This window comes from Glandiceps talaboti, chromosome 14 (assembly GCF_964340395.1).
Source record: "Glandiceps talaboti chromosome 14, keGlaTala1.1, whole genome shotgun sequence".
Taxonomy (NCBI): Eukaryota; Metazoa; Hemichordata; class Enteropneusta; family Spengelidae; genus Glandiceps; species Glandiceps talaboti.
This window is the reverse complement of record NC_135562.1, coordinates 8219918-8235172: the sequence shown is the minus strand read 5'-3', so window position 1 is coordinate 8235172 and position 15255 is coordinate 8219918. Positions and strand designations below refer to the sequence as shown.

The following is a 15255-nucleotide window of genomic DNA, read 5'->3' as shown; positions in this document are numbered from 1 at the left end:
TCATAATCAACCAATAACAGCAAACCTCTCGATGACATCATCATGCAGGGGATTCCCCGAATCGATGTTAGCTGCCTTCTAGGATTCAAAGGGTATCGTGGGAGTCAACATTTGAAGACTGTGTTCATGGGCGTCGCAAGATTATCAGGTAATATCTAGATTTTGTTGTTGTTGCGAATTCCAGTTCATTTTCGCGAAAATGTACTCGTGCGTACATTGAATGTTAGACCACTATATAGTGGTTTGAGATTGTACTGCGCAAATACATTGCTGATAATTTGTCGGGACCAGCTACAGTGCGTTGACTGCATTGTTGGCACACCACCGTCTTTCGTTTTCATCGACAGGGCTAGGTTTTGACTGTTATCGTATTTTTTAGGAAGGGAGCTGTCCAAAATTTGAAAACCTTGAGCAGGATTCAGTGTTCTCATAACGTAGACTAATAGTATCTGACCATGGGTAATCGTAAAATTACAGGCTAGAGGTGCTACGTATGTACACTGATCATAGACTACATGCATCAATTCCCGAATTATCACAACTCTGTTCTATCTCTACTCTGTGGCCATGTATGAGTAAGACGTTGTATAAACTGTATATATAGACATACATGTACTACTGGTACATGTATGATATTGTCGTTAAATGTGTTAGTCTAGTTCATGTACGGTATCATTGCGATGGGTTTAGTTGGAGGCTACGTTGGCATTCAGACTATTAGGTTGTATATGACCAAAACTTACTGTACACACACACACACACACACACACACACACACACACACACACACACACACACACACACACACACACACACACACACACACACACGGCCTAGATTGTTTCAAAACAAAACTGAAGACTTTGTTCACCACAGCATATGGTGTACTTCAGCGCCACTGAACAGAACATTGCTCTGGAAATCGGTGCTATAGAAATTTGATTGATTTACTGATTGATACGTCATTCCTATAAAATAAATGGTACAAATCATTTTCCTACACAATTTCCTCTTTTGTTGCAAGGAGTGTTTTTCTTTAGAAAGCCATGTTGTGTTTCTGTCATGTTATAGGGGTGTTTTGATTAACTGTGTTGGTGATGCCTTCACCATATAGATTTACATTGACAGCTTTTAGGGCGAATCTTATCAATGACATGTGAATACAATATGGATTATCTGTATATTTTTGCAGTGTTTTGCATCGAAGGTCATCTTTCGAGTGTACGCCGTAAAAGTTACACAAAATATCTCGACACGACGCCACCAATATTCTCAAATCATGCACCACAAGCACTCCGAGTCTACGTCAAAAATCTAACGTAACAAATATATAGCAAAATTAAAATAAGAAAGTGGTTTTATCTATAGGCTAACTGTGAGAGTGTCTAGTTGTTTTGATTGAAGGACACACCTAAAAGAACCGTTGTATTATGGGGTGTTTCCATGACAACCGACCATATCTTGAGTTTCGGATTTCATCGCCATTCCTCTTCAGTCTTGTTAAACAACATACAGGCTTGCTGCTGTTTCTGTTTGTTGAAAGCACTGGAACGACAGTGACGAACCAGGCCTCTGTATTTTGTTACCTAGTAGCTGACACTGAACAACATGCAATTCGCCTACAGAGGGTGTGACACACACACACACACACACACACACACACACACACATATACATACATACATACATACATACATACATACATACATTACACCAAAACGAAAGTCACTGCATCTCAGTACATGTACAATAGTTGTTGTTAGGTCGACTTCGATTCCTAGAAAGATAAAAATAGGTAACCCTTCACCCCTTAGTTGAACTCATTTCAAATTATGACACAGAGATACAATGAAATACACGGAACTGTGGTCAGAATAAAGGTATTGACGATAAGGGACAATTTCCACTTAATGAACAAAGAGAATTATAATTATATTCATCACATGTTTTCTTTTGACTATACATTCTTATTCATGTAGCTTTATCCATCTTATGGAGATGTAAATGCTAACACATGAAGACAGACATACATACATACACACATACATACATACATACAGACAGACAGACAGACAGACAGACAGACAGACACACACACACAGACAGACATACACACATACATACATACATACATACATACATACATACATACATACATACATACACAGACACAGACATACATACATACATACATACATACATACATACATACATACATACATACATACATGCATGCATGCATGCATGCATGCATGCATGCATACATACATACATACATACATACATACATACATAATAATGTTGGGTTCTTATATAGCGCTTTCCCATACCTATGTACGCACATACATACATACATACATACAACAGACAGAAACTGGTGGACACAAATGCATAAGACAGACAGACATACAGACAGACAGACAGACAGACAGGCAGACAGACATTACGTGGAAAAGATAACATAATTAGCTCAATAAAGTAAGAAAATAATTATACATTTTGGATCACTTACCTCTTAAACGCTTGATTCACTTTGGTAATTCCATTGCAACTGATATACAAGTCGCAAACAGATATTCCATGGGTGTGTCAAAACGAGGTCATGGTAGGATTGCCTACGTGAATCCCATATCTTAATTTCATTCATACATTGATGATGATATGTAACTGATTACAACTTGTCAGTTCATTTGAGGTCTAAAAAATTACGAATATCCTTGTTTTAAGTGATTTATACTCGAAGATTCTGTTGTTGTATTTTTAACTTCTTCTACAAATCATTTTTTTTAGGTCCTATGGTGTGCTTGGGAAATAAAAATATGAAATTACTGCTGCTGTTTTTGTTGAAAACTCACATCCATTCATTAGTCAAAATTATGAAAAAAGGGGGTCACCGCACAGTATTTTATTTTTAAAAAGAGGATGACTAATGTGTTAATGGAATGTAAAAATAATATTACTGATTTCTTTGAAAACAAGACGGTGAATCCCCTAATTTCTTGAGGACTAGAAGCAAATTTTCATTTGGGGAAAGTTTTGAGAAATTTTAGAACTTTGTTTTGGTGACATTGATCCCCATAGCATATTTAAGTTTATATTCAAATTGTTATTGATTTCAGAATGGATGACACACGTATACTAGAAGTGACTGGGTTTAAACCGGAAACAAGTCTAGACACCCTTGAGATGTATTTCGAAAGTAAGAAGTGGTCGGGTGGGGGCGCTATAGAAGATATCAAGCGAACGAGCCATGGATCGGTAAAAATAACTTATGAGAAGTCAGAAGGTAAGGCATTTAATATTCTAAAAGGTTTGTTGTTTTGCAAAGAACGGAGAAAATACTTCAAAAGTCGTCTCTGCGTTTCATATGTCTACTGAGCTTTGTGATATGCAAATAAGAACGTATAATTATGACTACCACAACGACCAAATCCAATTATTACATAGCTAGTTTGACGTGAGACAAATGGATCGTGGAGACATTTCAAGTTTTGCGAAGAAACTTGGCGAAACATGTGTGTAGTCATATTGTGTCTTAATAATTGATATTTGGCGGGAATTATTCTCAGGCTCTAAGATACGACGTGTCAGACTGCCATATAATGTATTACTAGTTATATATCAACCACCAGTCTCACAGTCGGGGGTGAAGTCACACTCAGTTTAGTTATTAGAAGTCTCTATCCATCACGTGCAAGTTATCACATTAGTTAGATCTCAGATGATTATAGAGGTCTGAAGCGTAGACCATTAACTGATACCCTTTAGCCATGGAAGATGACATATACAAATGTATCTTATTGATAGTTCAGCAATCAGAAATAACTAACGCAATACGAGTAATGCCACCCGCTCCAGTTCATTTCCATGGCAACAACCGAATGTGCTAGATAGCCAGCTCGGGTTAAATCTCTTATCGCTATAGTGGCCATTAACTTGAACTCTTTTTATATACATTGGAGATGACGTGCAAATGTACATAGATGTTTACGCATCAGTGAATGGTTAGTTTTACCGAGAACTCGGCGGCGGCGCGCGAGAAGCATCGTAAGTCAAAATCTATTTTTCATTACAGATACTCAAAGAGTTCTCAGCCGACAGAACCACACTCTTGATGGTCAAACCTTGGTTGTCAAACAGGGACACACGAAGAAGGAAGAAATTACAACGGAAGGTACGTTTTATGAATTGGACAGTAAAAACGAAACAGAATTGAAAGCAAAACATGAACCAAACACCACCACCACCACCACCACCACCACCACCACCACCACGCATTGGTTGCTACTCACTACTACCATCACAGTGAATTTGTGTAAAGACACTACAATCCCTTGTTTGTATATAATTAGTATAGCTGGAGGTCAGCTGGAGGACAGAACTACGAAAGACTGGATGATGCACCACTGACATTATAGGGCATCGTCGCAAACTACGGCCTGTTTTACGGCAACGTTCTTAACGAGCCTCCTACAGCTTTACTTATTTCAAAATGTAGTGGTAGAAATAATAACTATGGCTTGCGAGAATGTTATTTGGGTTCACGAACATCCTCACTCCACCACATCGTTATCACCAATATCTTAATATTACAATGTTTACCCTTCACTCCCTTGAGATCTATGGAGACCTCTCACAACATCACAACTAACAATTGATTCACTGTAAGGTTTTCAACAGAGCGATTTGACTGACATGTTCTAATATTCCATGACAATGGTGGCAGTGGTGGGATCTGGCAGCTGTGTTCTCTGTGACATTTGTAGCAGCGGTAGGGTGCCACCAAAATAACAAAATAATGTATAGTTAGATAACACAATGAGTTAAAGTAAAATGTGACCCTCCCCTAATTTCGCTTTCTAAAAATATGGCCCTCCCCGAGAACACTGTATTGAAAAGTGTGACCTCTAATTCTCTCAACCCTAACCCTTGTAATTACTGCAGGTAACGGAGTATATGTTCACATTGATATAACTGACACAATGCGTCTCGTTTGATTTATGCATTTTTATCGAATATTTCAGATAATTTTGAAGATGGGGATGATGTTGCAAACTGTACAATCGAAGTGCATGGTTTTCAAGACAAGGTTTCTATTGAAACTCTGGAGATGTATTTTGAAAGTAAAAAGAGATCTGGTGGAGGGCCAATTGCTGAAACACAAAAGAAGAGTGGAGACATATTGATGATCACGTATGAAAACTCAGAAGGTATCTTTCTTTACCAAAAATATAGAATATCAAATTTGTTGTAAAACTAGATTTCGGAAAATGTATTATCGCAAAACTTTATATTGTACCTGGATGAATTAATTTTATCAGTACTTCATCACTTTAGATTAGCGCACACGTTTAAATCAAACACATTCTCGTTGTCACAGATGCAGAAAGGGTTCTAAAACGTGGCAGGCATGTTATTGGGGGCAACCAACTCGCAGTCAATGTACCAGCAATCGAAAAGACAAAACCCAAAACACCGCAGGATAAGAGGAGTTTTCTCTTGAAGGGATTAGCAGAAGGCACAACAACAGAGAAACTTGAACTATATCTTGAAAACCGCACTAATATTGATGAGGAACCCAAACTTTTGTTTAGTCAAGATCGTGGTACAGTGATGGTCAGATATACTGATGAAATAACAGGTAAATCCATTAATATGTTGGTTGTGGGTCGGGTTGGGTAGTTGTTATTTGATCTGTACAATTGTATATTCATAAACGGTATGGATACTCGTTCACGGCAATTAAGCATACATGTTGGGCTTTAAAACAAAAGGAAGAATTAAAAACTGACCATTGAACCCCCCCCCCCCCTTTACTCATAACCTCATTTGCCTTGAAATATAGTTCAAAGAATATAATGAAATGAGATGATTTACTGGGACTACATGAGAGGTATGGTGAAAGTTTACTGCGAACTGTAGCCATGGAAAAAACGTATTTGAGAGGGGTAACACAGTTTCTTTTGATTACACTATTTCAGACTTTGATGACATCATAAGGCGTATCAGTCAAAGAACTCTAGACAAGGCAACGCTTGTGGTAGAACCAGTGCATCATACACAGTGTATTGTGGTGAAGGATTTACCAAAGACAGTCTCGGAGGAGACGCTTGAACTGTACTTTGAAAGTTGGAAGAGGAGTGGTGGCGGAGATGTAGAAAAAGTGGAATATGATAAGGTCAAGAACACGGCAATTGTCTACTTCAAAAACTATAAAGGTACAAAATAAAACGTTATTGCAGAATATATTTAAATTGAGTGATGACACACTAGGCCCAGCTTTCTATATGGTAGTAAGTTTGCATTCGATGAAGGCCCTAGCGTTCATTTTATCAACAAAACCAGTACTCTTACATCAGCAACCCTCATGCAAGTTGTTTCCTTCAGTTTTTCGTTGTTACAAGACTGACCAAAGCATATAACATTCATGCCAGACAGTGTCTTCGTGCAGTCTTGCCAAAGTAATTTGTTCTTCTCGAAGTTGAGACTATCAACTTTTTGTCATGAATTTTAAACTTGTTATGATAATCTGAATATCACAGTGTAACTCTGTCGATTATTCAGATCTGAAGATGTTAAATGAACTAGGCAAAATGTTCGTACCCATCGTAGATTCTCTATGTTCAATGTCACATATCTTTGTTTTCCACAGTTATTGACTCTGTGTTGAGACGAAGTCATACAATTAGCAAGACTACTGTGGTAGTAGAGCCGTGCTATGAAAGTCTTTGCACACCATGTGAACCCAGCACAGACAGAGCATCACCAAAGATACCACAAACCTTACCTGTACGTGTCAACTCCAGCACTATGAAGTTCATCATGGCGCATGAGCACTTCAAGGAGGAGCTGAATCTGACATTGATGCGGTCATTTGCCCAAGTAGAATGGCCTCACCAGGATGACGAGGAATCAGCGACACTGACCAGGTGCATGACAGAGGAAGGAGAGAGCAAGGACAGTGATTATGAAAACTGGGCCCAGACAGCAGAAAGTAGCTTACAAGAGTTCCTTGACAGATTCAAAGAAGTCTCCATCTCTGTCCCCGAAGAAATCTTTCTACAGGTCACTGAAAAATTGCAAAGCTCTCCGAAAAATAATGATGTCTCTTGGCAGGCTGACCAGTCTTCTTTGTCAATAAATGTCATTGGAGAGGCAAGCTGTGTAGATGACATGCAGGTAAATATTAATGCCTCTATAAAGAGGAAGACTGACTGCTTTCAACTCGAAAGTATGAAGATAAAGCAGTTGCTTCTGTCTGGGTTTACAGATCAAGTGATGGACAAATTTCCTGATGTACGTGTCCAGTTATCATCCGAGACTGACACTGTGGTATTGGAAGGGCAAGCAGATGCAATCATGGAAGCCAAAGTCATGATGTATGAACATATGAACCGCATGTTGGTGTCAAGGGTCAAGACTCTAGACTCTCACGTGATCGATGTTTTGAGTTCCAAAGAAGTGACTCACAAGATTGATAATGTCTTCAAAGATGAAAGTATCAATGCCATGTACCTAGTTGATGATGGGGACGTCATTTGCTCTTCAAACAATGAGGCAGACCTTGAAAGAGCCATAGAAGTTCTCAAGATGCAGGTAGTTGAGAAAAATATGGATATAGGAACAGACCTGGTATCGGTATTCCAGATGGATGAATGGAGAAGCATTTCTTTGAAACTACAAGAAGATCGACTGGTGAGGATTACACTTAATTCGGATCAGATCAATACAACCCTATCTGTAATTGGTATCAAATCATCCATTGATCTCGTCTTTGCCGAGATTGAAAGCTTCATCAAAGGGAATTCAATCATTGAGAAAACACTCGTTGTTGAACCTGGTGTTATGAGGTACCTGTATGACCACAAGAATGACGCTATGCAGGATACTGAAGATCAAGCTAAAAGAAAGCCCTTCCACATCTCGAAGACACAACGAAGTGGGTCAAATGAGATTCTGGTCAAAGGCACCAAAGACGACACCGATATGGCTCTTGTACACCTAAATAAACTTGTCACTGACGTCAAATGTAGCCCCTATACAATTAATACACCAGGTCTCTCAATGATTTTTACCGAAGGAGAAGGTAAAACTTTCCTCAAGTCAGTTGAAGATGAATTCAAATGCACGATAGAAGAAAAACAGAACAGTGGACCGGGTTCTGCGACAGAATCATCTTGGAATCCCTATGGCATGCTGACCCTCCTCGTGCATTGTGAAGTGCAGCAGAACATAGACTCTGCTATTGAAAGCATTGATAAATATATCAAAGAAGCTTTTGTAGACAAGGTATGAATATCAAACTCTTGTATTTATTCACACTTTTTACTACGAGCATTGACATAGCTATCAAGGGAAACAAATGACTGAAATGTCAAGAACCTGGCATATGATACACAGATGGCTGTACGTGTATTATACACGACTAGCCTGATAACGAATGGTGCTATGCAACACATCATGACACGCATACTTCATGGGTTATGTACCAACTAAATGAATACCTGTATGAAACATTTCATGTAAAGTTTAATAATATGATACATATAATAGTGATATCTTGTATTTTGTTTATAGAAAGTGGTGAATGAAGACATTAAGAAGCTCTCCTTCATGGACATATCTACCATACAGTCATCTGCAAGACCGTTACATGTATGTTCTTGTATTCAAATATCAATTGACTAGATGGGATCAACATCCGTGGTCACACATGCATGGCCTGGACTCATTGACAGACAAATATACATTTATACAGCATGTATACACCAATATATTTTACATATAACAGCAGTTTTCAGATGAGACAAATTAGCCTAGCAAATGTTTCGGTTTAAGTTCAAGGAATTGAAGGTGTCAAGTTGTTGTTCACCACTTGAGGAAAAATAGCAGTCTCAGTCAACATATAGTTCGATCTTGAGATATACACAAGACAGGGTCAAACATGAATGTAGATATGTGATATACAACAGTGACTTCAACAACTTTCTGTTGTATCATTGGTTAGACAAGCTGCCTTATTACAGCCATTTCAGTGGAAATCCACATTCACATATAACTTCTATTAGTATTAATGATTTTCCTGTAATTTACATTTACAAATTTTACAAACTTCAAAATAATTCTTTTAGTTGTGGTCAATGCAAGTGAACCCCTATCCTGTTGAAATCTTAGTTACAATTGAAATGTTTTGAGTTTTTTGATGATTATATACGCATGGTTGCTATTTGGAATCGGGTATTTGTCTTGGAATACAATGAAAGTGGTAAGACTTTAGACGTGGTAGTCCATGTCGTATAGTTCAATGCTTTCCAAATAGCAATCTCAACGATAGGAAAGGAATCTATACATACATACATACATACATACATACATACATACATACATGCATACATGCATACATGCATACATACATACATACTTATATATACATACATACATACATACATACATACATACATACATACATACACACACACACACACACATACATACATACATACATACACACACACATACATACATACATACATACACACACACATACATACATACATACATACATACATACATACATACATGTTGCTAAGAGAAATCAGATAATTGTACAAACATAGATTTCAGGAGACATTCATGAAAAGTAATAGCTTCATAATCCCAAATGTTGATGGTAAGCACAAGTAAATAGAGTAAACCTTTTATTATTTATGTCTTATTCCAGGTAAGAGTAGACGTTGAGCCTGATGGTAGTCTACGACTGCAAGGTACAAAGATGGCTGTAGAAAAAGTCAACAAGGAAATCCAGAAATTGTTGTCTCCAGACACCAAGGCTGAAATACAAACCAGTATTGTCACTACACTGATTGAGTCAAGTCAGAGTGAGGAAGACCAATACAAAGGCCAGTTACTTGCCCAATCTGAGGAAAGCAAGATCGATGAATCGTCAGAGAATAAACGTGGGGTCTCAATAGATATCCGCAATCAAACTGTTATAGATGATGATGTCAAACAGACACAACCTCCGAATCAACATTCTGTCAGATCTGAAGGTAAAGCAAGCCTGTCTGAGAGCAGACCATCTATTGTCACTCGGCGAGAGGCTCATCATGAATCCAAGCAACACTACACCATGAGCGACTCGGCAGTCTCTGATTCTTATCAAAAACAACACGATCAGGTGAGTTTCTGTTTAATGAGTTTGCAGACTCGTTCCTAGACTATTACATTTTTCTTACATTTCTTTGTGTTTGAAACTTTCATAATTTATCAATGAAATGAGTAACACCAAATGGGTAAAGATTTATTGAAGTAAAATAAAAGTATGTTGCCAGTTTCACTCTATGCCAGCCTGTATTATATTGCATACACACATCCCTCCCATCAAATTATTCAAATAAGTGAAATATCTGTTTATCTACCTTTTTGTAGATGAAAGAGGATATCCTTGTTCCAAAAATGTCAAGTTCAGGAAAAACGAAAAGTAAGAAGATATTCTTTGATCAAGGAATGACAGACACAAACGCAAGCGGTTTGAGCGGTTTTCAAAACACATTAACTTCTTCAGATGCCTATACAAGAAGGAGCACTCCCGAAGGTGCATCAGTTGAAGTCGAGAGGAAAGGTAATGGTCTAAGGATGTCACGTATCATTCAACAAGGTAACGATGAGGAGGAAACAAGACTAGCACGTAGCAAACGAGAGACAAAAAGTTATCAGCAGCATCCTATTCAGACTGCCAGCATGGGGAAAAGGTGGTGGGATGAAAAGGAGAGTTTACGCCAAAAATATACAGGCTATGGTATTCAAAAGAGCAGTGAGATGGATTTAGACACTTTGACATTGAAGACCCCATGGGGAATTACTGTAGATATCTGCTGTGGTGACATGACACGTGAATCTGTAGATGTAGTCGTAAATTCAGCAAATGAAGTATTAGAACATGGTGGAGGCCTAGCGGGAGCACTGGTTCGTGTAGCAGGGCATGGGTTACAGAGGGAGAGCCACCAGATTGTCAAAAGTCGACAGTTGAAATTGGCTCCTTCAGAAGTCGTGCACACTGGAGCTTATAACCTGCCATGCAAATATGTACTTCATGCAATAGGAGTGGCATGGAAAGACAACAGTCCCAGTCAAGACATCCTGCGAAAGACTGTTCATAACAGCCTCATGTATGCAGAGAACAAGTTGAAGGCTTCGTCCATAGCTTTACCAGCCGTCAACACAGGAGTGTATGGCGCTCCTAAAAATGTTTGTGCTGAAGCAATGTTTGATGCTATTAAGGAATTTGGTACATCAAGTCGTTCTCCTGGAAGTCTGAAGACAATCCGAGTGGTGGATATAGACAAGACAACAATTGCAGTGATGCAATCAACGTTTCAACGAGAGCTCCAACAATACCAGCGTCCAGTCGGCAAGAAACACACACGGAAAATTCGTACAGTTGAACAAAAACAACAAAGATACAAAGTTAGTCATCTGGATGACTCCGATTAACTGTACCCCGGCATGAGCGTTACATTTTCACTAACATTGACTGATAATGCCGACATTAGCGGGTTGCAATTTACATGGGAGGGGGGGGGGCGCACTATCTATAACATGTATATATTCAAGTCCACACAGACCACAGTCTGATCACATCAATAACATTGTTTGTGGAAAATAATCCTATTAGTATGATTTTGTGAGTTTGGAATATTGCCTCATGCCATGCATATTAAGATGAATCCGAAAGACCTAGTGGTCTTGATTATCGAACAGTAGTCCACATAGCGAAAGGTGTGGTATTTAGTAGCTAAAACAGTCTTTTCATATATATATATATATATATATATATATATATATATATATATATATATATATATATATATATATATATATATATATATATCTCTTGCCTTTGCTAACGACTTGTATACTAGTAGTACATTTTACCTCCCATAAGAGAGGTGTAGTTATGAATATGCCTGGGGGATAGTTTCAGGTTCTGTCAGAAGGTGCTGTATTCATTCATTCACACTTCAGTGCCGGAGCTATTTCATGTATTGTATCATCAAAAGTCTTGCTGTCATGACTTGCACATGGCATTTAGTTTACATCTGTTTAGTTTACAGACACACCAGTGTACTCTCCAAGGTAATCTGAATGATGAGAAGCAAAACAATTTGATCTGCTCCTCTATACCTTAATGTACCTATATGTTGATTCCCAACAAATCACTTTTTATCATGTAACCACTAATAAATATTTTTGTTTATCATTAGGTCACAAAAGTACACGTGTACATATTTGGTAGAACAACAAATGTAAAGATTGGCATGAATACATAACTACTTATAGTATTCAGTTCTTGAATATGATCACTAAGTACGTTTTAATAAAGTTCCTTTAAACAGATTTCCTCCTGTAACAATGAAAACGAATTTCAGATATACACGAAGATAATAAAATATGCCAATTAAATAAATCTTTTACCAAAACATATAATTAGATGTTGAATATCCAAAGAAAAATGACACTATATTGTGTGCTTCATTTCATGTTTAGCATAATCCTATTGAAGTACACGCAAAAAATATAACCAATATGCTAAACTATTTTAAAAACACACATGAAAACGTGAAAAGTGGAAATGTGGGATAATAGATCATGCATAAATTTTACAACAGACTTCTCCCAGAGAAGTATGTAACAATATTCTTTTCATTTTATTGAGCAAATCCTTCTCGAGAAAGACATTAAAACCAAATATAAAGTGTCTGTCTAACTTTCCTTCTTCCCTCGCCCACCACAAACATACACACAAAGAATCTTAGGTTAAACTAATTTTAATGTCATTGCACTCATTCATAAAAATCACTGAGATTTCCTCATAAAAGTATATCTTCACGTAGTATAACACCGCTAAAACTACATGTATTACATGTATACATGTAGTACATGTATAACACCGCTAAAACTACACTTGTTACAATTTTGAAAATTTAGCAAACTTCAAAGGCAAATTTGTTACCACGGCTATCAAACATTCAGTCAGACAGATACTGAAATGTGTTGTAATGATAAATATATATAGTGTATACTAGCAAGTTGTCATTTACGATATTTTGTTTTAAATGTTTATAATTGGCGAGATTTGCATAATATTATAATTTCTACCAAATTCTTTAAATCTTTGATTTCTTAACAATCCTTAACAATGTCAATTATCCTAAGTAGGACGGACAGCGGTTATTGGCATTTGAATGTAGTAATATTAATGCAACAAATAAAATCATGGTACAATAGACATTGTTGAATTATGAACGACAATTCTCATTAATCAATCTGTAAAATATCTGAAGGCGTCAGTAGTCAATAGTAATACTCGTACAGTTGGGTAGATCATAGCCTCTGGCGTAAACTCCTATTGTACTGGAATTCCCCAGGAGAGACCCTTTGGCTAATCAATTTGTGTGTAATATATGTAACGGAACTAATCGTAATCAAGAACATTACTTCGAAGCAAATATCCGCAATTTCGTACCCTTTTCACTCCAGGTTTTATGGGTAGCCTAAAGAGTGTCACATGCTATAACCTCAGACAACCAGTTTTGATGGTTGTCTGAGATGTACTCTTAATACAGTAATATTAGTACAAAAACTTGTTGACTCAAATCTAGAGATCCTTAATTAGAAATGCATTAGACTTGAAAAACACATACGAATCTCTGAGCTAAAATACCTAAGAAAGCCTCAAATCCGTATGAACTTTGACCCCATTTTCCTAACTTGTCTAGAAAACTATCTCATACAAATACCATCCGTCGACCTCTTCAATTTTAGCGGTCTTACTATCCATATCACTCAGATAACAACTGCCGTCTGCCTTCCCATAGTTAAACGAACGACAGTGGTATCCTGTAGCGTCCATGCATGCCTTAGCGCATTTTTCAGATGTGTCCACCACTAATTTCTCTTTACTGTCGCCAACGATGAATCTTCGATTGGACACTTCAAAATGACACAGTGCGTCAGCTGTTGGTAAAGAGTGCACACAAACACTTGTATAAACGCAAGTCATATTACATGTATGTAAATATATATTTCAAAAGATATGTATGAATGTAAAATGGACTGATTGGATTGTAAAATAATCTATACCATTCAAAGAATATCAAATATCAGACAATGCATAAATACAAAATAACTGTTAATATGAATTATAACATGCACAAGCGATATTATTTTCGTTGAATCCGTGTCTACGTTACTGGTTCTGCGGTGCTCAATATATGATTCAAAACATTCCAACTGTATTTATTTCCCGCATTTACTTATAATATGGATGCCGAGGTATAATTATATTTTCTCCCTGTATTTTTCTTCATTCAACAAGACAATATTTGTGATGTAAGTGTTTGTCACTACTTGTCTAGACTCGTACTGACAAGGCTCCATAGGTCACTCGTATTTTTCTTAGCTGAATTAGGAGACATATTGGAGAAGATTTATTATTCACATCTAGTCACAAAAATATGAAATCAGTGTGAATTGTTTCATCTTGAGAGAAATACAAATGTCATCTTCAAGTGATACTTACATGACAACATTCTCTGGTAGAAGGACCATCCGTCGGCCTTGCTCAGTTCACCAAGTTCTCCACCTTGGTTCGAGAAATAACATTTTCCAGTGTTGTGATTGTAGTTGAAAGATTTGCAGATATAATCCTCCTCAATCTGACATGCAAATGCACATTCCTCAGGCGTAGATTTGTCCATTATCGTCTTTAAACCAGGTTTTCCATATACACCATGGTTCGCCATGAAGTTACAGAGAGCACTAACTGTGAAAATGAAAATAAACTATTATTTATAAGCTTATATTCCCAAATACATGAATGACTGCATTTGAAAAAACACATATCTTTTTGAGATAATTATTCCATAAAAATAAATTACCGACTTTATCATGATAATGTAAATGGCTTGGTGCACATACCAGATTCAATTGGGTTGTCCAAGCATTTCATTCGTCAAATCCATATTACTATATGGCCATTAAATGTAATGAAATTGTCATGTTTTTACAAGTTTCCAACCTTCTCGCTCACACTGATTAATATTTCTCATATCAGACATCAAGACACTATCGAAGATATAAATGAAATTACTGTCAAACGTATTCAGTAAAACAATTGTTTGATGTAAAACTCACAATTGCTGTCAGTGATCAGCCATCGTCACACTGTCATCAAATAACGTTGATAAGTTTTGA

At 37.2% G+C, this 15255-nt stretch overlaps 1 protein-coding gene across 1 annotated transcript; it reads left to right on the top strand.

Annotated features, from left to right (window-relative positions):
- The first annotated feature begins 61 nt into the window (after window positions 1–61).
- Window positions 62–11799, top strand: LOC144445610 (uncharacterized). Its single transcript, XM_078135222.1, has 10 exons — window positions 62–148; window positions 3120–3286; window positions 4076–4174; window positions 5025–5210; window positions 5381–5641; window positions 5982–6218; window positions 6653–8289; window positions 8578–8655; window positions 9722–10177; window positions 10429–11799. Exons 2-10 carry the CDS (start codon window positions 3121–3123, stop codon window positions 11491–11493), a joined length of 4185 nt encoding a protein of 1394 aa, XP_077991348.1. The 5' UTR covers window positions 62–148; window position 3120; the 3' UTR covers window positions 11494–11799.
- The last annotated feature ends 3456 nt before the right edge of the window (window positions 11800–15255 follow it).